The 23,333-nt window shown below is 42.8% G+C and overlaps 2 protein-coding genes and 1 long non-coding RNA gene across 4 annotated transcripts in view; 2 read left to right on the forward strand and 1 right to left on the reverse strand.

Annotated features, from left to right (window-relative positions):
• Positions 1-23,333, reverse strand: part of LOC134226463 (ankyrin repeat and fibronectin type-III domain-containing protein 1) — a 668,421-nt gene that overhangs the window by 600,359 nt on the left and 44,729 nt on the right. For both annotated transcript variants that reach the window (XM_062707258.1, XM_062707283.1), the window contains exon 2: positions 912-1,698. In XM_062707258.1, the coding sequence (XP_062563242.1) occupies positions 912-1,030 (119 nt within the window). In that variant the 5' untranslated portion in view covers positions 1,031-1,698. The remainder of the gene's footprint in view (positions 1-911; positions 1,699-23,333) is intronic.
• Positions 3,677-4,142, forward strand: LOC134208335 (uncharacterized). The gene is made up of 3 exons (XR_009978637.1): positions 3,677-3,791; positions 3,948-4,025; positions 4,081-4,142. It is a non-coding gene; the product is annotated as an uncharacterized LOC134208335 (long non-coding RNA).
• LOC134206213 (uncharacterized) lies at positions 5,768-9,839 on the forward strand. The gene is made up of 2 exons (XM_062681902.1): positions 5,768-9,185; positions 9,238-9,839. The coding sequence occupies exons 1-2, from the start codon at positions 5,768-5,770 to the stop codon at positions 9,837-9,839; spliced, it is 4,020 nt and encodes a 1,339-aa protein (XP_062537886.1).

The raw sequence follows: 23,333 nt of genomic DNA on the forward strand, positions 1-23,333 counted from the left end.
CTCAATTGCGGGGGGCACCGGTTCTGATGATGCATTTCAACTTGTTTTACACAGATGCGCAAAAAAAAAGATCCCCAACATATTCCGGAGGTGAGCCAGCCAAGGGCTGAAAGCCTCCTTAATAAAGATAAAAAAAAAAATCCCCAACATGAAATGAGCGAGAACAAAGCGTTTTACCAAACCTCCTCGGTGGGAGCTGCCTATCCGAATCAGTTTTTTTTTTTCAACTTGTATACAAGTGCGATAGTTTGTTTTCATGGCTTGTTATGGTTCGAAGAGGGTTTTGCCTTTTTTTATCGTTGTTCGTTATCTATTGAGAGCGATATCTGTAATCCCTGATCATGCCCTGCTTAGCTCCGCCAGTGATTGCTTGTTCACAGAAAACGTCAAAATTGAGTCACCCCAAAATTCACCCCTTGTTTATTCATAGCTAGCTTTTCAACGCTGTAGCACCATCAATTAACAAACTTTCTGAGTAAAACAGACTTTTTTCATATACATCCTTAGGGTACGTAAACAATGGTATCTAATAATTACTTGAAAGCCTGAACGGTATTGAAGTTTCTCTGCTATTATTCCAAGAGCCATTCTATTTCTAGCTTTCCTATTCTATGAGCCATTCGATACAGTTTGATGTGCAAAAAAGGTAAATAAAACTTTTGGAAGTTCTCCATCAAAGCTTGGATTATTGCTAAGTAGTAGCAAGTCCTTGGCTCCGAACGTCTTGTGCTGATTCCGACCAGCACGAGTTCCGATGATCTGAAAGCAATCTCAAACAGCTATAAGTCGAATACCCAGCTGTTACTGACCATTCTTCGGCTGTATGCAAAAGCTGTGCTAGATGCGGGACGGACCCTGCTAGTAATCCGAAACCAACCACGCAAATAATTGTATCTCGAAAGTATACTCACAGTTTATCCTTCCGCTGTTGGCGTTTCTTTTTGAAGGCCTTCTTGACCCGCAGCAGCAGGAACGCCGCCCGGTCGATGCTGAGGGAGCTCTTGCGGGGCGGTGGCGGCACATCGTCCATGTTGACAGCAACGTACGGGAAGGTGGTCGACGAGGACGACGACGATGACGACGGTGGCTGTGCTCGGTTGGACGAAGGTGATGACGGGTCAGCGTAGGCAGCAGCAGGATTCGCCCCGTGCTGGGAGGAACCACCAGCAGACGAGACAGTGGTACCGCTACCACTATCGCTACTGCCACGCACACAGGCGCCGAATGAATTCACCTTTACGCTCTGTAAGTTCACTCTTTCCGCGGGAAACGTTGCGTTCAGAAGTGTGTCACAAATTTCAAATCTCACATCCCAACTCCCAAATCACAATCACTTCACCGCATTGGGATCCATCTTTATCGCTGGCGGTTGGTAGCGTTCAACATTACTAACTAGAACTGCTCCCACAGGGCGACAAACTCCACGGTTATCCAGCGCCTATCTGTTATAAATTTAGCGCTTTGACATCATCCCTGCTGTCGCCATTAGCATAAATCCGATCGAATTCATGCTTCCCAAGGCAAACGGAACTCCCTGGCATGGTCCATGGCAACCACAATAGCATTAATCTGTGTATTCACGATTGGGAAAACAGAGCTCGGTGAGCTTTTGGGAAGGTATCACCATTATTCGCTGCTTTGGGGATGGGGCTGCCAACACGGCTTATTCCAGGAAGTGACATCGGCATGCTGATGAGGCTGAAATGAGGTAATAATTCACAAAGATACGAACTGTTAGGTAAATTATTTCTTGGTGAAAATAATTGGCTTTCGGTTGGATAGCAAACGAATGATAATGATGCTTTAATGTTGTTGCTGCTGCTGAATGACAAGAATGAAAAGTATTTGATACAGTACCTACTGTATCCATTAGAAAATTGCAAAATAAATAAATAATAAATCAATTTCAGGCGAAACGAAATTCGTCGAGCCTGCTAGTAGTCAATAAAAAAACAAGAATGAAAATAAGTCTTGTTAACGCAAAAAAAAATCAGAATTGCATAATGACATATCAATATTATTAGAATCAGCACACATTTGATTCGATTCTGACCTCAATGAACAACAAAAATACGAAAGATCGTCGTTGTTGATAACAAAAACATCGCATCAGTTCGAAGCCTCTGGTGTTTTGTGTTCCATAAATCTAAAACTTTATGGGTAAACAAATCTAAAGCTTTGTTATTAAAAAAAAACGAAAAAATAAAGTATATCTACAGATGTATTGTATGAATCAGATAATGGAGAATTCGAGTTATTGCTATAGTCAAAGTGATAGGTATATCCAAACATTTATAGACTCCTGAAGCACAAAACACCATCTGTGTTGAGCTGCCGTGATGTCTGTATTAAACCGATATTAAATATTTGTGAGAAGTCGCCGAACATTATTATGAGAAGTATCTCACGGAAAATAAGAACCAAACACTAGGAAACCGGTCCCGGATTAGGAAAAGTTGGCCCAACTCATCACTGGGACATTCTTCCACCGGGTGCAAAATATGTCAAGTGTCAAAATGTGCGGCAAAACTTTGGCCGAATTGGTCTCTATGCAAATAATAAAGTTTTGCCAGTGCTGAACAACGCCGCCGGGAGTCCGGGCCGCACAACACCCCATAACAATGGAAATCCATTTCGGTTATGTCAGTCACATTCAGCTCGAAAGTGGTTCAAAATTGGCTGCTCCGGGTGTGATGGCATCATATTTGGCGATGGTCTTTCGAATGGTTCGAGTATAGTACAAGGAATTCAATTACTGAACTTTTGACCAAGTTCGAGTGCGGCTCAAGGGAGCGGGTTGGAACAGCAGCTCGATGGCAGCTTCAATTTCCATCTAAACATCCAGTTTTGAACAGTCGTACTGCCAATAAGTGAAGGTTTAACTGCCAATATCAACGGGGAGGCGATTGCAATTATGATAATGCTTCGAAAACTTTATGTCTCTAAAAAAGGCTGAGTATGAGCAACGAAACAGGCTAATGCTTTGACTTTATATAATATTGCCTTCAAATTTCACTGCATGAAATAACGGAATAGAGACGAGTATTCTTCGTTAACAATCCTCTGCATACAGGCAAAAAGGTTCAATAAATAAATGATTACTAAGTATTTTAGACGTTGCTAACGTTCTCACGCTTTAGCTGTTAGATATAGATGTTTGTGTCCTTACATTTGCAGAACCTTACAGAAAATGGTACGGTATTAGGAGTGGTCGTTATCAAGGTCAGTGAGCGGTCTTCAATATTTAGGATCAACTTCGTTTTCTTCTTCAATGGCTCGTCCTTCCTACTGGAACTTGGTTTTCTTTCCAACTTAGTGTTCAATATATCCACAGTTATTAATAGAAAGCTTTTCTCTGCCTGCCATTGCAAAAATATGTATCTTGTGTTGAACAAGCTCACCTTCCGCGTGATTGCGAATCGAGACAAAAATAAAACTCTAAGGTGTGCTATCCGGGACAGAAACATTCGGGAAATAGTGTTGTGGCGATCATTGTCACCAGTGCAGTGTTCTCAGATCGAAGACGGTACAGTAGGTGTTGCGACATCAGCTACAACGTACCACCATCATAACTCTAACAGTACCTACCTCTATATATCCCACTCAGCTATCTTGTTCGTGTTGACAGACCTTTATTGGTCGAATACTGGTAGAGCAAAATGATAGAAATTTACAAAAGAAAACAAAACTAAAGACTCATGTGGTACGAGGCAATTTTGTAATTAATTAAATTCATGCAAATAACTACTTAAAATTAGGATAAAAGCAATAAGAATTGATAATTTAAAAAGGTAAAAGTGAATTAAAACCGATGAACTACAATTCGTAATATTAAAAATTCTTTATGAACTTGTAAAAGCTAAAATTGAAGAATAGTTCATATCGGTATTCCTATTGTAGCTAATATGGATTGGGTTTGAAACTAAAATTATACTCTAATTAAACAGCTGCTACCGCTGCTAACGAGACAGTTAACTGTAGCTCTTATCAATACTTAAACTAAGGCTTAACTGAGTTGAATTAAGGTAAAATATGGTGATTTGTAAAAATAACTAAACCTAACCTAAATCTATATCTCAGAGCCCATATCTCCCGATCTAAAGGACACTGAGGAAACGTACACGAAAACAGAAACTAAACGTGAGTAATTATTTCTTGTATAATTATTGATAAACATATTTACACGATCGTTCCATATATGAACCACACACTTAAGATGAAGCTACTATGTAATACTAAATACTTATAACTATCACAGGAATTTTTTAACGTCGTGGACACGAATAAAACGGCGTTCGGAAAATCGGAAATCTGTCTTATTTCTGTTGCTTTGCAACATTTTAATTTCGTTTACGCGATCGGGCAGGGCTGTCAATTGGTGGTATGCCACGGTCAAACCGTGAGAAGGAATCGGGTGAGGCTTCTGATCAAGGGCGACGCAATTCATCAGGAATGTTGAGTGATAAATGCAAAGTGTGTGGCTCTTCGGAAAATAGTAGGATGGTATGTTGTGATACGTGTGGTGAATGGTATCATTTTGAGTGCGTGGGCGTGGATCAGAGCATAGAAAATGTGGACTGGAGCTGCAAGGATTGCGAAGCAAAACGTGTGGCTCAAAATACAGCTAGCTCGTCAACGTCGACAGTGCCAACAAACCCAAACACCCTATCACTGGGCACAATCCCAAAGCGTTCCGGAGAACTCCAGGTATTGCACCAACGAATGAAGGATATGCAGGAGATGATGAATGAGCAGAAGTCGTCATATGAGCGTTTGCTGCAAATTCGGGACCAGGAACAAGAAAGAGCTTTGAAACAGCAGCAAGAACGGTTTGAACATCAGATGAAAGCAATGGAACAGCAGTTGTCATCTCGATTACCAGAATCGAACACAACCCCAAATGCAAACTCGACAACCATTAACGGGATCGGTGGCGCAGCCGGAAATCGTCAGCCAACGTTGGAGAAAGCAAGGTTAAGTGTAGAGTTGCAGCTATCGCTATTGGCTGAGAAGCAGGCGCTTGAGATGAAACATCTTGAAGAGCGGCTGAAGCTTCTACAGATGGGCAGCGGTGATCTTACAAGACCTGATGGCGGAGTCCGGGGTTTAAACCCCGGAGCGCAAGAGTTCTCACCAACGGAGGACCCAATTACGTTTGCGTACTCGTATCAAGATCTGAGCAGAAGTCAACTGGCTGCACGACAAGCAGTACCAAAGGAACTTCCTGTATTCGCGGGTGCGCCAGAGGAGTGGCCACTTTTTATTGCCACCTTCGAGAACACCACTCGAATGTGTGGATACAGCGAAGAAGAGAACTTACTTCGCTTACAACGCAGTTTAAAAGGAAAAGCTTTGGAAGCTGTTCGAAGCCGACTTCTATATCCGGCAGGACTAGCAGGAGTAATCCAAACATTGCGTACTCTTTTTGGGCGGCCGGAGGTAATAATACATTCTTTGGTGTGTCGTATTCGAAGTATGCCATCGCCGAGGACTGAGAAGCTATCAACGCTCATCGACTTCGGAATAGCTGTTCAAAACATGTGCGCGACTATCGAGGCCAGCGGCCTGGAAGAGCAACTGTGCAACGTGGCGCTGCTCCAAGGATCGGTGGATCGTGGATCGGTTGCCATCGACGATTAAACTCAATTGGGCTCTGCATCGTCAAACGTTACGATCTGTGAAACTCTCAGACTTCGGAGCTTGGTTGGAAAAGCTGGTAGAGGCAGCATGTGTAGTCACCATACCTTCTAGCGCACCGATTAGCACCATGAAGCCGGAGAGACGTAACCGGAGAGAAGATTTGAATGTGCATTTTGAATCTGAAGTCACGCCAGTGAAACCAGTTCAAAAGAAAGTCAACAAGGGATGTGAAATCTGCCAAGGAAGCTGTACTAGTGCAGCGGCTTGTAAGAAGTTCCAGCATCTCGACATTAGTACGCGATGGTCAATGCTTAAGCAATTTAAGTTATGTCGCAAGTGCCTGAAAAAACATTTTGGTGCTTGTGATGTGAAGAATCCGTGTGGCAAACATGGATGTTCCTACATGCATCACGAGCTGCTTCATGATGATGCACGATACCAGGATACAGTTCCACCGAAAACAACTCAAACTAGTGAAGTTTCCACACAGAACTGCAACACGCATGTAGGCCAGTCGGGAACAATCCTCTTCCGATATGTTCCTGTCATCATTCATGGGTATGGCGTTTCCGTCAAGACATACGCATTTTTAGACGATGGCTCATCAACTACATTCATGGAGCATAGTCTTTTGAAGGAGCTGAAATTGGATGGAAAGCCACACCCTCTCTGCCTAAACTGGACAGCAGAGCAAAATCGCGAAGAAAAAGATTCAGTAGAGCTAGCACTTGAGATTTCAGCAGCTGGAGGAAAAACTAAGCGGTATCGGATTCCGGAGGTGCACACTGTTCGTAGTCTTGCATTGCCACGTCAGACAATGAATATGGATAAGCTAACATCGGAGTATAAGTACCTATGCGGGCTGCCTATTGAGTCTTACAGAAACATTTCTCCAAGAATACTTATTGGGATCGACAATTGTCGGCTGGGCCACGCGTTAAACAGTCGTGAAGGGCGAGAAGGTGAACCAGTGGCAAGTCGGACGCGGCTCGGATGGATAGTTTACGGTCCGTGTTCAACAACAGCGGGAACGTCAAACAAGAGTTATACGGCATATCATAGTTTTCACATCTGCTGTTGTAGGGAGCATAGTGACGCGGAGCTGCACAAGTCCGTAAAAGACTATTTCTCCCTGGAAAGCATAGGGGTACTTAACCTAGATAAAAAGCTGCTATCGAAGGAAGACGATCGGGCGATTCATATCCTGGAATCACAAACCAAACTGAAAGGGAACCGCTACGAAACAGGATTGCTGTGGAAGTACGAGGACGTGCGCTTGCCAAACAATGAACAAATGGCCATGAAAAGATTAATATGTCTGGAGAAAAGGTTATCAAAGGATCCTGATCTAGCGAAAGCGTTCGATGAGAAGCTCTGTGACTACGAGCAGAAGGGATACATCAAACGACTGTCTCCTGCTGAGATTCAATCCAGACACCCTCGATCATGGTACCTTCCCATATTTCCTGTGCGAAATCCTAATAAACCCGGCAAGCTCCGCATAGTTTGGGATGCAGCCGCTAAAGTTAACGGTGTGTCGCTGAACTCCGTGCTTTTGACGGGTCCGGATCTTCTGGTATCTATAGTGGAAGTACTGCAAAAGTTTAGAGAATTTCGGATTGCCGTGGCCGGTGATATTGTCGAAATGTTCCACCAAGTATTGATGAACGAAAATGATCAACAATCTCTAAAGTTCCTGTGGAGAAGATGTGATCAGAACCGGGACCCGGACGTCTATGTCATGACGGTCATGATATTTGGGGCAAGCTGTTCACCAAGTAGTGCTCAGTTTGTGAAGAACCGCAATGCGCAACGTTTCGAAAATGAGTTCCCAAGAGCGGTTGAAGCGATAGTTCATGAGCATTACGTGGACGACATGCTCACCAGCGTCGAGACGGAAATCGAAGCAGAAAAGTTAGCGAAGGAAGTGGAATACATTCATGGTCAAGCAGGATTCCAAATTCACAATTGGCTATCAAACTCGCAGAATGTGTTGACAAGGTTGGGATCGGAAGTCAGAAATGAGAGAAGTTTAAACACTACAGCTGAGCATGCATCGGACAAGGTACTGGGAATGTGGTGGTGTACCGCAACGGACATGCTGACTTTCAAAGTCTCACTTCGACATGACTCCGATCTTTTATCAGGTCGAGCCGTGCCAACGAAGAGACAAGTTTTGAGCACATTAATGAGGATCTATGACCCATTAGGACTAATCGCAAATTTTCTAATGTTCTTGAAGATTTTGCTCCAAGAAATTTGGCGCTCTGGTGTATCGTGGGATGAGCCTATAGGATACAAGGAATGGAATAAATGGCAGTTATGGCTGACGGTCCTTCCAAGAATCGAGTCCGTTCGAATACCTAGATGCTACCGGAACTACACAACAGCAGCAGAGTCGAATAACATCCAACTCCATGTTTTCGTTGATGCGTCCGAAAACGGGTACGCAGCTGTGGCCTACATGCGTTTCGAGGAAGCAGGTAGCATCGAGTGTGCACTAATCGGTTCGAAGACTCGAGTTGCACCGTTACGGTTTGTCTCAATTCCCCGTCTCGAACTACAGGCTGCGGTGATAGGAGTACGCCTCGCACGTAGTATAGTGGATTCACATAAATTGAAGCCCTCGCAAAGGTTCCTCTGGTCCGACTCGCGGGATGTTATATGCTGGCTGAATTCAGACCACCGCAGATATAGCCAATTCGTAGGATGCAGAATCGGGGAGATACTGGAGCTTTCCGAAGCTTATGAATGGAACTGGCTATCAACAAAAATCAACGTGGCCGATGACGCAACAAAGTGGCAACGACTGCCGAATCTTTCTTCTAACGGACGTTGGTTCCGAGGCCCTTCATTTCTTTGGGAGACGAAGGATAAGTGGCCTATCATTAGGTCTGATCCTGGGTCAACACCCCTAGAATTACGTCCTCACTCTTTGCATCATACATGCCAGCAACCTATAATCGACGTAAACAAATTTTCGCGATGGAATCGGTTAGTGCGACATGTAGCTTTCGTCAGAAGGTTTCCAATGAATATTCGTCGGCTGCTTTTGAGGAAATCGCTCATCACTGGTCCGCTAGAACAAGAAGAGCTGGCGCAAGCAGAAATCTACATATTCAAAACCGTCCAAGCTGAAGTATTTTCAGAAGAAATAAAGATTCTCCGAGAAGCAGATCGAGAACCATGGAACAGCACGCGAAGCCTGCCCAAGCACAGCGCTCTGTACAAGCTTAGCCCAAGTTTGGATAACGAGGAGATAATACGCATGAAGGGACGCATAGATGCTTGCGAATTCGCGGAAGACGATGCCAAGCACCCGATCTTGCTTCCAAAATTCCATCACGTCACCGACTTGATTTTATCTGACATGCACGTAAAGTTCTGTCATCTAAATCACCAAACTGCTCTGAACGAAGTGCGGCAGAAGTACTATGTGCCATGTCTCCGTACCATCTACAAACGCGTCCGTAGCCGTTGCCAACTCTGTAGGATCAGGAATGCACAACCTCAACCGCCAATGATGGGAGAACTGCCATCGATACGTTTGAAAGCGTTTACTAGACCATTCTCCTTCATCGGAATCGATTACTGTAGGCCGCCGGGTAGAAAAACGTTGGGGTGTCCTGATTACCTGTATGACCGTCAGAGCAATCCACATAGAGATTGCCCACTCACTGACGGCAGACTCCTGCATAATTGCCATCAGAAACTTTATCGCGCGAAGAGGTATGCCATTGGAGATAATAAGCGATTGCGGGACCAATTTCGTAGGTGCCAGTCGTGAACTTAAGGAAGCTATACATAATATTGACCAGAACAAGCTAATCGAGAGTTTCGTAAGCGCCCAAACAAAGTGGTCTTTCAATCCGCCCGCTGCGCCACACTTCGGAGGATGCTGGGAAAGGCTTATCCAGTCAGTTAAGAAAACCCTAAGCAACATCAAGCCTAAACGTACGCCTACCGATGAACTGCTTCGGAACATGCTAACCGAAATTGAAGCAATCATCAATGCAAGACCGTTAACCGAACTTCCGCTTGAACATGAAGAAGCCTCGCCACTCACTCCGAACCATATCCTCATCGGATCATCGAACGGTTCCAAGCCCCCGATCGCGTTTAACGACAGTGCTGCGGTAGTGACACGTTCGTGGAAGATGTCCCAGGTGTATGCCAACGAATTTTGGCGCATGAGGTGAACCGGTCAAGGGCCGAAAACCTCATTAATAAAAAAATTTGGCGACGTTGGGTAGCCGAGTATCTTCCAACGTTGACCAGAAGAACGAAGTGGTTCCGGCCTACAAAACCCTTGGCAAAAGGAGACGTTGTAGTCGTGGTTGATCACAATCTACCCAGAAACACGTGGCCGAAGGGACGAATCATTGGAGTTACTACATCTAAAGACGGACAGGTCCGTCGAGCATCGGTACAAACGACCAGTGGAATTCTCGATAGGCCGGCTGTTAAGTTGGCAGTTTTAGATGTTGGTTCGACCGAGAGTAAGTCGGACTAGTGGTCGCGACGTACTGGGGGGGAATGTTGCGACATCAGCTGCAACGTACCACCATCATAACTCTAAAAGTACCTACCTCTATATATCCCACTCAGCTATCTTGTTCGTGTTGACAGACCTTTATTGGTCGAATACTGGTAGAGCAAAATGATAGAAATTTACAAAAGAAAACAAAACTAAAGACTCATGTGGTACGAGGCAATTTTGTAATTAATTAAATTCATGCAAATAACTACTTAAAATTAGGATAAAAGCAATAAGAATTGATAATTTAAAAAGGTAAAAGTGAATTAAAACCGATGAACTACAATTCGTAATATTAAAAATTCTTTATGAACTTGTAAAAGCTAAAATTGAAGAATAGTTCATATCGGTATTCCTATTGTAGCTAATATGGATTGGGTTTGAAACTAAAATTATACTCTAATTAAACAGCTGCTACCGCTGCTAACGAGACAGTTAACTGTAGCTCTTATCAATACTTAAACTAAGGCTTAACTGAGTTGAATTAAGGTAAAATATGGTGATTTGTAAAAATAACTAAACCTAACCTAAATCTATATCTCAGAGCCCATATCTCCCGATCTAAAGGACACTGAGGAAACGTACACGAAAACAGAAACTAAACGTGAGTAATTATTTCTTGTATAATTATTGATAAACATATTTACACGATCGTTCCATATATGAACCACACACTTAAGATGAAGCTACTATGTAATACTAAATACTTATAACTATCACAGGAATTTTTTAACGTCGTGGACACGAATAAAACGGCGTTCGGAAAATCGGAAATCTGTCTTATTTCTGTTGCTTTGCAACAGTAGGAGAAATACTTTTCTGACGGATCATATTTAATTTGCAATTAAGGTGTTTTCAGGATTTGTTTTGTGGAGTTTGGTTTACGCTTCACACTTGTGTTGGAGCTACAAGCTTCTCATGCACTGATGCTCAGCATTTTCGGCGTTTCTTCCTTAATTTGCTTCTCACACAATAAAAATAAAAATGATCTTCGACCATACAAGTTAGTATTTGGACAAAAGCTTTCAGCTGAGAGTATTCAAATGGATATTGGTGTTAAAATCACTCCGTACGAAACGATAAAAGTAAAAAAAAAAGTTGCCGCCGGCGTCCCAAGTAGTTGATGAAACAATGAACCATGCGTCTCCATATGCCTGCATGCTTTACTATATGATGAACAAGCTTAAAACTTGTTGACATTGTTTTGAATTTGTTTAGTAATTTAAATGAAAAACCTTCTTTGAACTTTTTCTCTAGAAACTCCCAATTTCAATAATTCCATGGAGAGGATCGCGTGGTCGGTAGCGTTTAATTTTTTGACAGCATATTTTTGGCGTTTTTTTTTGATAATTGTTCAGTTGTACTAGTGCTCTGCCCCCAACATTTTTATAAATTTAAATATAGTGCAGTGTAATTTATGAGTTTATTTTTTTCATTAGCAGCCTGTTTTTGAGACCTTGAAACTGTCGGAATGAGTCAGCAGAAAATTGGTGAGGATGTTCCTTTTTCCGCCGTTCACAGTTTAAGGACACTCCTCACGGAATCGAAGTTTCGATACGGAGGCGGAGCACAACCGTTATTTTTGTTGATTTAGCTTTGCTGCGTGCGTGAAATAATAAAAATGACAGTTGTGCGTTACTTTCGTATCGAGTGGTGTGCCCCCGAAAACGCGAACACTTTGAAACTTGGATTCCGTAAGGAGTGACCTTAAGCACCTTATACACCATAATACCCAAGTTTCACTTGGTAGGGAACGGAAAGCCTATAGAGACGCAAACAGTAATATTTAGTAACTCCACCCATGCGGAAAATGTCTAAAATATCGCTGCAGAAATTGCATTTTTTTAGATGTGTAAACAAAACACTCCTGACTTGTGCGCTCCTATCGCATGTTAGTGGATTTTTTTAAGGTGACACGGGAAGCACGAATAATCATCAAATCGTCATAATTTTTATCATTGAATGCTTATTTTTTTTTCTAAAACGAATACGATTTTGCAAAAGTATCACCGACTCGCAATCTACATGCTAATACATTTACAGTTACATCAAACAACTTCTTCTTCTTCTTCTTATTGGCATAACATCCCCACACTGGGACAGAGCCGCTTCGCAGCTTAGCTTTCATTAAGCACTTCCACAGTTATTACCTGCGGAATTTATAAGCCATTTATGCATATGCATTAGTATATCATGAGGCTAACACGGTGATACTTTTATGCCCAGGGAAGTCGAGACAATCTCCAATCCGAAAATTGCCTAAACCGGCACCGGGAATCGAACCCAGCCACCCTCAGCATGGTCTTGCTTTGTAGCCGCGCGTCTTACCGCACGGCTAAGGAGAGGCCCCACATCAAACAACTGAAAACCAAAATACGCCGGTCCAAAATTACGAGGTTACAATGCTAGAAAGAGTCAAAATCTAGGAAAAATAACACGGTGTGTAGTGCCTATACGGTTCCAGAATTATTCCAGATTCCGTTGGGGTCAGTTTTCCCCGGATTAAGAGGCCATTTATAAATTTAAGTCAAAACAGGTTGTGCGACATCTCAAACTTTATGAATTCACAAAGCAATGATGGAAATGATATTTTTAGGGTTCCTGGCCCGTTCGGATTCAATCCGGCCACATCGGTCACAATCCAGGGAACCACGGAATGTCCATTTTCTAAATTGATTCAAAATAGGTCGTGCGATACCTCAAGCTTCATGATTTCACAAAGCAATGATTGGAATGATATTTTTAGGGTTCCTTGCCCACAAATCCTCTCTGAAATTATGTTTATAATAAAATATCCCTAATCCACGAATTAAATCACGGTGTATTTTTGTTGGTTCACAAATTCAGGAACGCTTTTTTTTTTTTTTTTTCCTTTATTTAGGAGACTTTCAGCCCGAGGCTGGCTCATCTCCGGAAAATTCAGGAACGCTTTTATTTGCGTGTGCAATCATGTCGTCGGTCGGTAGGATTGTACGAGGCACCGTTCTCCCAGAAAGTGAGTGAGAGGTGAAGTGATGAAACGAAGAAAGGTTTTCCTCTAGCAGTCGCGATTTTCGTTTATCTTCCAAGGCTAACTTCATGGCAAAAAGTGATGGATGAAAAATGCCACAATAAAAATAAACAACGTAAAAATTACTCGCCTAATATTTCCAACAGAGCTTAGTAAAATTTAGAAAAAGTCGAGTTTTGTATTGCAATCAACAGCTTTCATACTGCTTAGATCTGTTAAAAAGACCTTTGCAGATTTATTTACAGATTCAATCAATCTTCATGAATTTGGTCGACAAATTGCCTGGAGACTTTATTCAAGAGATTAATTGAAATGGATGGGGTGGCACTTTGAATCTGTAAAACTTTTCAAAATGGTAAACAGATCCAATCAATACGAAATCTATTGATTGCAGTAAAAAAATCTTTTTTTTTTTCATTTTTTACTGAGGTCTGTTGGAAATATTAAGGCTCAAGGAAAGTTGGGCAAAGAAAACAGCTTTCTGAATGATTCACACCGGCGGTGTGACGTCTGTCTCTTTCCGTACTTCGGAAAATTGTGATTGTATTAGAGCTCTGGTCCCTACAAGTTCCTATCTCACGCTTCGACGGGTCATCTGATGATAAAAAAAACGCCAGCTAAGGGTTGTGTACTTAGCTGGTAGTGCAGCCTGGGCACTGTTGTCCTTCTGACATCAGCTAGAGTGAGAAGGTACGCCTTGAGCGTCTGCTCACCAGGAGGGCGGACAATACTCGGTGGTAAACAGGAGATGGTATCTGACGGCGTCACATGAATCACGAGTTGTACCAGGTGTATACATAAAGGGCTGGATATTATTAAGCTTATTCAACACGGCAGACTACGGCGGGCTGGTCACATTGTTCGTATGCCGGAAGAACGTCAAGCGAAGATAATATTTAGTAGAGAATCCGGAAGAGGCCGCAGGCTTCGTGAAAGGCCGCGTACACGGTGGCTTTCTGGAATTGAAGAGGACCTGAGGGCGCTCAATGTTCAGGGCGACTGGAAGTGATTGGTCCAGGATCGAGTCCAGTAGAGACGGATACTCCATTCGGCGTAGGTTCATCCAAGAGCTGTAACCCATCAATTCAATTCATATTAGTGCCGGGCAATACCGGGCAATATCACAAACACTCATTCAAAAAATTCGGATCTACAGGGTGTTCAATAAGTTCGAATACAAATGTTTGATCATTGTGTTTGTAAGCCCAATGTACATATTCTGTATAAGTATTGGTGTCAGCGTTAGCGGTATATATACGCTAAAGGATGTGTGTGGTGTTGACATTCTGTCACTTTTTGTTTGTTTATTACGCGCGGTGAAAATGGATTGGGGCATTGTAAACAGCATTTTTTGAAGGTCAAAATCATTGCGGTGTACTATAAAACTGAGATTTTGGAGAAGATTGATACTCCCAGTGGTGATAAGACGGAGATCAGCCCTAAATGTTCAAATAGGACGATAACCCTTTATACACGGAAAATGCGATTTAAGCCTTATATGGGGACAATTTCATCGACTTTTTGGACAAAACTTTGCGACCTCCCAGCTTCCCGGATTTAAACCCTCTTAACTTTCTTGTTTGGTCCTTTATTATGTTAAAGCTGTACGAATACTTGGACCAGTTCAAGACGTAATTCTCAAAATCTGGAACGATATGCCCATGCAGACCGAGCGTGCCGCTTGCGATGGATTTCAGAAACGTTTGAAGCTCGTGAAGAAGTACAAAATAAGGTCATTCCAGAAGAAATGTTACAAACGTTCCTTATAAACATTACTTTCAATGAAATGTAACCGGGAAAAGAAATAATTTAATTACAATTTTTAAACATTTTTTGAAAGTGTATTCGAACTTATTGAACACCCTGTATGTAGTGGTGTGTTGCCAACATTCATTCCCCCTTAAGCGATGAATATTTGAACGTTGTTTATGGTGAAGGGCATACTTTTGAAAATGGTGAACAGATCCAAAACTTATGTGTTACTTACCCATTTCGTTTTGTAAAAATAAGCTAGATTCTCCCTATGGCATTTGGGTATCAATTATGTAGAATGAAATCAGTAGTGATTCAGTTTCATTCAAAATTCCCAATGAAAAATAATAATAATAGCAATAAAAAAACTCTTCGTATTTGTTAGAGAATGTTTTGAAAATCCTAATAATTTCTCGATTTTTTTTTTGTTGTCGCCTCAAAATTTTTTTTAGGGCAAAAAAATCGAGGAGGTTGAGCAAAATTCTTTTTATATATTTGTATCGACCTTATTTGACTCTCAAAATATTAAACAAAATTAATTTCTCCGCGGTTTTTTTTATATTAGTTTTTTGCATTATGTATACAATGCAAAAAAAACTATTTAATAAAAATTACGCGAAAAAAAAATTTCGTTTCGTTTCGTAAAATTTCGAATCAAATGGACCTGGATTTCGTTTCGTTTCGAAGTCTCGGAAGTAAATTTGAATTTCGTTTCGTTTCGTTCCGAACCAACAATAGCATTTCTAATTTCGTTTAGTTTCGTTTAGTCAGGAAAAAAAAAGTGCTATCGCATACCTAAGGGTATCGCATAGGACCTGGAATTAAGACAAACACGGTAGTTCGTAAGGGGCTCCCTCAAAGTTGTGTGAGATCCGTGTGTGTCCTGTTCGGAGTCGAGATATGTTTTGCAGGTCCTTTGGATTGCTCAGGTCCATCCAAACCGACGTGGTACCCTTGATTCTTCGCAGCTGTCCAGCGGTGGAAGCTCGCCATGATATTTCCCAGATGACTCGCACTGTCTTTCTTATCTAGGTTTTTACGTCTCCCACAGGGACTATTGACACATATCGCCGACCTTGATAACCGATTTCGGCACGGTGATCGGCCGTGGTGCTGCCAGGCACTCCGCAGTGTCCCGGGATCCAGGTAAAGACCGTATTCGGGAGCATATTTGCTAGGATACCTTGGATCCTCTCGACGACTTTGGACACACAAGAGGTCAGCGAAAGGGGCTGGTCCTTTGTGACATCCCGGGAGGAGATGTTGTTCTTAGGAATCTCGTCGGGACCGGAAGACATTCCATTACTGTTGGAAAGGGCGAGAGACAGCTCGGCAGCAGAAAATGGTAGATTGAATCCAGAGTTTTCTGCATCTGGGGGAACCTGAAAGGATCTTGGGAACGAAATGCACCCAGTGATTGTCCGCTGAAACTCGGTGGAGTAACCGTTCACCGACGCTAGCCCAGCAAAGTACTCCCCAAGTGTGTTGGCTACCTCAGTGGGATCGGTAGTGGTACTACCAGGGGTATCAAGGTGGATGTGGGAAGATCTTTGCTTGCCACCAAGCGCGTTGACTTTCCCCCAGAGTTCAGCGGCGGATTGAGCCAGATTGACCGAATCAAGGAAATTCTCCCACTGTTTCCTCTTGGCTTCAAATATTACTGACCAGCATTTATAGTGCTTCTGTTTGTAGACCTGCAGGGCATTTACATTATCAGGATGATCGTAGCGCTTGGAGTGCCTTTCTTCTCGCTCGAGATGAGCCGTCCTAAGGCCGAAAATCTCGTTAATAGAGACAAATAATAATTCTTCTCGCTTCAACCACCCGACGCGTTTCATCTGATCACCAGCGTAGTGCCTTTCGTCCTGGCCGGGTGGTAGTTTGCAGGATGCAGACAACGGCGGCATCCAGGACGGTTCGGGTGATGCCGAGAAGGGTTGTGGACGTGTCTCGTTCTAATGTGCGTCGGAGGTGGAGGCTGTATGTCTCCCAGTCAGCGGCATTGTCCACTTGTACTTTCCTCCGAGGGAGCGATCCATGGAGTCGAGTACGACACGATTGACCTCCTGTAGACCAATTATCCATGGTGGGCTGCCGTGATGTTCCACTTGAGACAGAAATTTACCTCCAGCGAAAGTGTAGGGGTTGAGAAAGAAACAAGCTGGCTACCTTGATACGATCCCGTGTAAGGTAGGGGCGATTTGTTCGACGTACCGGTCGAGTTGTATTGTGTCCCCCTCGGATGTACCCGGAGTGGTGTTCGACGGGGGGATTCTTGTGATCTCAAATGTAGGTGTTCCCTGGATCCGGAGTCAGGGCCGGAAGAAGGAGCTTAATGAAGATGCTGGAAGATGTAGGACTTACAACCCAGGTTGGAGTGCCTGGGAAGTCTAGGACGCTGTGTCTGTTGGGACTGGTTGGGTTGGTGCGTCTCCGGGATGCCGGAGAGCGGTCTAAAGGGGTGGGATTTACCACCCGGAAGGAAGTTTTCGGGGTGTCACAGCGTCGGACGTTCTAAATGACGGATGGTTGAGCTGTATTGTTGACACGTTGCTAGACTTGACTCCCACGTCGTCCGTCGGGGAAAAACTACGCGTCCCGAGTATGCCTAACGAGAAACGCTTGACTCTCTCGGAGTTCTCTGGAGTAGCAGCGGCTTGGTACGTTTGGTTTGACAATTTGCTTGCAGGCGTCTATCCACGGGCGGGGGGGGGGGGGGTTTCCCCAGTAGACTGGCCCAGATTACTACGGGGAGAAAAAAATGTTGTCGAATTCCAAGGGGCACCCCCCAGAATTGTGTCTTTGTGGGGTCATAACGTGCGGCTTACCGGCGCCCCGACTACCCAAGACACCGTGATTGTTTTCTTCGTCCGATATTGTCCTCAGATGCCGTAGTCGATCCAAAGGTTCCAAGTGGTTTATAGCTGCCGGTCCTAAGGTGCCACGACGGTCCGGAACAGGCAGCGGCTAAGATGTTGCAGTATTGTGGGTTGTTGTTGGCTCGTTGGAGGCTGTAGCATGTAGGGTGTTTGGCGGGAGGTCCGCCACCATTTTTGTTGTTTTTTGGGGTCTTTTTGGGGTCTTTGGAATCAGGGGATGTGTTAGTAAGGCTTCGTTTAGGGGTATTGAAAACCCTGAAACCAACTCCGTTGTTGGAGGGAGTGGTTTTAGTCGTTGTTACTAGGTCTTGGTTCGAAGCATTCGGTTGTGGTGAATAAAGTACATCCTAACTTGGGGAGATTTTGGACGTATTGGCGTTGTCGTTTTGCGAAGTCTGGGGAGCGGAGATGATGGTAGGAGAAGTGCTGTCGAAAGCCGCATCAGATGAAGAAAAGCTGATTTATTGCTCAAACGTTTGAGTGGGAGTAGGTATCGAAGCAATCTGATGGGAAACGTCGCACCTGGGGGAAGCAGCTCTACTGTCTCGTTGCCTTTATAATTTCCAATCCTGCGTGTCTGTAGTTCGAGGCGGAGAGATTCTAGCTCTTTTCGCATTGCTTGCATCTCAATTAAAAGGGCAGAAACGTCGTCAGCCGCTGGCGCTGGCTGCGTTAACAGGTTTGCTGAGATGAGATTTCTTTGGGCGGCTTCTGCGTAAGACCACAAAACAGATAGACATTAGACATCATAGAACAAACTGAAAATTTCAAAGTAGGCTCTTTGTGTATCAACAATCGACGAATGGCACTCCCGTATATCCAAGGCGATACGCTCTGTCTAATGCGCGTTGTTTAGTAAAGCTTGACTTCCACCGCTAGGTTCGCTAGCGTTCCAAAATCATGGAAGGACCACATTCCACGACAAAGATGCCTATATGTTATGTGGTAAGACCCTTGGTTACGGTTGCACCTACGGGTAGGTGCAACCGTAGTCGACTTTGATCCTCTGGATATCGTTTTCAGCTATCTTGCTAAAGCATGATCGACTCTAAAAGCCATGCTTATTACTATTGCATCAACCGCAGAATTTTTTGGAGGCCACCCTTCCGTTTCTCGTTGATCAAGTGGGTACCACAGATGAAGCTTTGGGCCTTGCAGCGAGCTTTGGTGTGGCCGGAAGACAAACAACCAAAACACTGCATCGGATAAGGGTAGTAGGGTCTGGTTGGGCACCTCAAGAAACCATAAAAGATGTGCTCCGGTCTTGAGATCCCACGGGTGGTAAGGACGAGAGGATGTTCACCCTTTTGTCGCCGACTTTTTTAGTAATGCGGTGTACTTCGTCCACTCCTTGGTCGTCCAGCTCCGCGCGCAATTCATCAGAAACGTTATTGATGACGTCCCTGTAGTAGACGATGCATTTAATTCGGTTATGCACCGGATGGGGGATGACTTCGACTGCCGTTCCATCATTCAGCTTATCCATTTTCTGACTTTGAGAGCGTATGTCCTACCTCCACCTTCCGGAGAGGCCGAGTCAATGTTACCGCCGCCTAGAACGGACTTTTTAATCAGAAAGGGGGCCGAGGGGATGGGTTTCCCGTCGTCTGCTTGAAGACGTAGCACCATCAGGTCCCCGTGTTCATCCCTAGATTGGCGTAACTAATGAAAAATCCTAGGCGGGGCTAACTTTTTTTTTAACTTTTATATTTTAACACTCATAACACAGGAAGTTTACCATTTTCGCTCGATTCAACTGATGTATATTGTTGGTCTACCAGATATCAATGGACGACTTAAATATTTCAAATGTTGTTCATCGACGCTCAGCCCTGTTACAAAAATCTAGAAATCTCGTAGGATTCCCAAAATCCTTGATAGGTTCAGAAAACCATAAGTGTTGCGCTCGCCGTAAATAGAATGTGAGGCACAATTCTGATTTTTAAAAGATTTTTTGATTTGCTTCGAACCTAGAATACATTATAAATTAAGTATTAGTTAATTAAACTCTTTTCGCCAGCTTTCAATTCAGTGGCCTGACAATTCCCACGAGCTTTCAAAAAGCGATATGACCACAACAAATTAACCTTTCTGTTAGAGTAACTTCTAGGATGATTTGAAAAACCAGTTTTACATCCCAATACAACTTATTGGTCGTTAATTTTCAATTTAGTTAAAAAATGCAAATAACTTATAGGAGCATTTGTTAACCCATAGGAACATTTAACACATCTTTTCTCTCAATAGGGCATTGCACGGACTGCTTTGTCTCTTTCTCACTGCAAAGAAATTAGAAAACAACAAGGCCAGTAAACGTCAAAATCTATGAGGAACGAAAGAGAAAGAGATGTTTCCGTGCAGTGCCCTATAGATCTGTTTCACGCCTACTGAGACATTTTCAACGGTTTCATTGCTGCAGTGACAATAGGAGCAAAGACTAATTAAGACGTCACTGTTGAGCTCTTTTGAGGGGTCACTTGTGGTACTGCATTTGGTCCCTCGGTACCCAAGTTTGACGTTTTATTGAATACCTTTACTTTCGTCGACTTTGCTATGCAGTAGCCAACGAGGTAACCAATGGCAACGTGACAAAGTTTGAAAGACAGTTGCGATTGTTTTGGTTGTTGGTATGTTCCACATAAGAATATCAACTCGAAATGCACAGGAAACTTATGTTGAGCAGATGAATTCTCATCTACTGTATATCTATTAATAAATGGTCAAACTTATGTCTGTTGTAGTACGATATAAAGTAATTTACTCTAGCAAGACTTGATGAGTTTATACAAAATACCCAACTTAATTCACCGAGTAGTGTTACTGCCTTTCTCGCACTTAGCCAAGACACCAACCTTATATTATTCGATACACATATTTTCTTTATAACTTTTAAACGCAACAGCCGATTGTTATCAAATTCAATAGTCAACTAGAATATGTCCCCTGTGGGATGCAGCTTGTTGCAAGTAAATCGGTTACAGATTACTATATGAAAAGTTAGCTAATGTTTCACATAGCTTTTGTTTGCGCACACCCACATTCACACGGACTGACAGACATTTGTTATGTTCGTCGAGCTAAGTCGATTGATATATAACACTTTGGGTCTCTGAGGCTTCGTTCTTGGAGTGAAATGATAGCCTTCGGTAAAACTTTGTTGTACGAGGAAGGCAAAAAATACCACGAAGATACTACTTATAAAACACTATGAATAATAACAATTTTTGTTCATTTAAGCCTTTTAATAGAAACTGGAATGAGTTTAGGCTTATTCTCTGTCAATCTCTCCTTAAATTATTGAAACCATCCTTGAAACAAATTGGATATTTAGTAGAAAAGATCGAACGCGCTCTTTCGTGAGGGATGAGTATTCAAGCCAGATGTAGTGCAACAGAAGCCAGAGCGATTGAGTCTTGTGGCTTAGTTACGATAGACGTATTTTAGTGATTTATTTTGGCATATATTTTTTCCGCAGCCAGGGTTTTCTTGGGGACATCGGATTTGATCTATCCATCGGCTGCCACATCGCTATGGGCACCTGCAAGTGGTATTCCGCTTGATTCCCCTGTCCATATCCTGCATTTTTGTTCGGCAACCGTTCATTGGTAGCCCGGCCCCTTATAACTTGATCGCATCTCCGCTCGGCCACTTGTTGGACGCCATTACTTGTACGGTAACCGGGCTGCCGATTACTTTTTGGTAGCTCCACCACCCGGCCACAAGATGGCTGCATCCTCGTCTGGCCTCCCATCGGTGGATTTGACGCACGAACGTTCGTTAGCTGCATCACCGACAAGGCGCCCGTCGCCTCATCGTCCGACGACTAGTCGGCCATCTTATCGACCAAGCACCCGTTAGCGACTACGCCGTTTCGCCACTCGTTCGTCGCATGATTATCCCGTTTTGGACATCACTGGCAAGCGTCGGCTACATAATCGTCCGACTACACGGGAGCGAATCTATCGCCCGCTAGCCATTTGCTGATTTACACATCCCCCTACAGACCGACGGCCACATCAATCGTCCATTGGCCGCATTATTGAAACAGCTTCCTGACGACCGCTTTGTTGGTTCGGCAACCCGTTTTACGTTTTTCCGAATAGACGAACGGTGAAGCCAAGGAAAGACAGTAGATTGAAGACTCTCCTAAAATGGAAGAAACATTAGGAAACATAATATGGCAGCTACAAATTTACCAATTTCCTTTTTTTGTCAATGTTTTGAACTAAACAACATTTGGCGAGTCGCCGTAGCAACACATAAAGAAGTACTAGTTACTCAGATCTGTACTTCAATCAAGGTGGTAGCATAATGTGATTGTTCAAATCTCTACTCTAGTACTCCATGAGCACAAAAAAAGTGGGCTCTTGTATGGGACATAAACGTCTTAATTAGTCTTTGATAGGAGTTTAGAGAATTAAATAGTATGCGGAGTCCACCCATAAATCCACCCGAAAGAATACAAAGTTCTTTTTATTCAACTTTATAGTTACCTCTACTTGAAATCTAAAAGTTTTACCAAACCTTTCTCAAGAAGCCTACAGTGATAATTTAAATGCGCTGCAGCTTTAAGGATTGGTATTAGTTAGGAAGGCTAAGATCATACGCTCGATTTAGATAACAATTACTCACAAAACCCTGGAAAAACTTGAAAATCTCAAGGAATTGTCCATTATCCATTAAGTACTTGTAATACTAATAAATAATATATTTTTTGATTCACTTGTTGATGAGGTATTTCCTTTGGTATTTCATAAGTTATAACGTGTTTTGAGGGGTCCAGATTTTGTCGTGAGCTAAGCCTTACAACAATTGCTTGAAGTTCAAAAACTTGAGCGAATAGATTCAACTTGCTGTAGTGTTTCGAAGAGAGGGATTGGATAATGAAGACAAACCTTTCTCTGCATTTACCGCCCTATATAATCAGTGGATTAGATATGTGCAATACTTATACACAGTAACAAATTTTCTAGGGGGGGCTAGCCAGATCCTAGGTGGGGCTATAGCCCCCCCTAGCCCCCCTGTAGTTACGCCAATGAGGATACACATAAATACTGGAAGGGTACGTCAAACGTAGGACGTACTTTATAGTTATTAAGTCAAATCAACATTTTCATCAAGGTGCTGATAAGTAAGGGTATGCGATAAGACACTTTTTCCTAACGAAACGAAACGAAACGAAATTTAAAATGTCTATGTTGATTCGAAACGAAACGAAACGAAATATATATTTACTTTCGTGACTTCGAAACGATACGAAATCAACGTCCATTTAATTCGAAATTTTTCGAAACGAAACGAAATTTTAATTTTTTTCCGCGGAATTTATATTGATATTTATATATTAATATATTAATTATTATATTAATTTTTTTCCGCGGAATTTATATTGAATTGATTTTACTTTATGTACGCGATTCTGATTTCATTTTCTCAAAGTCAAATAATTGCTTTGCGACCAATAGAGTTATAGTAACAAAAGAAGCAGTCTGTGATAAATCGCCGTTTACCATTG

Source organism: Armigeres subalbatus, chromosome 1, assembly GCF_024139115.2.
Source record: "Armigeres subalbatus isolate Guangzhou_Male chromosome 1, GZ_Asu_2, whole genome shotgun sequence".
NCBI lineage: Eukaryota > Metazoa > Arthropoda > Insecta > Diptera > Culicidae > Armigeres > Armigeres subalbatus.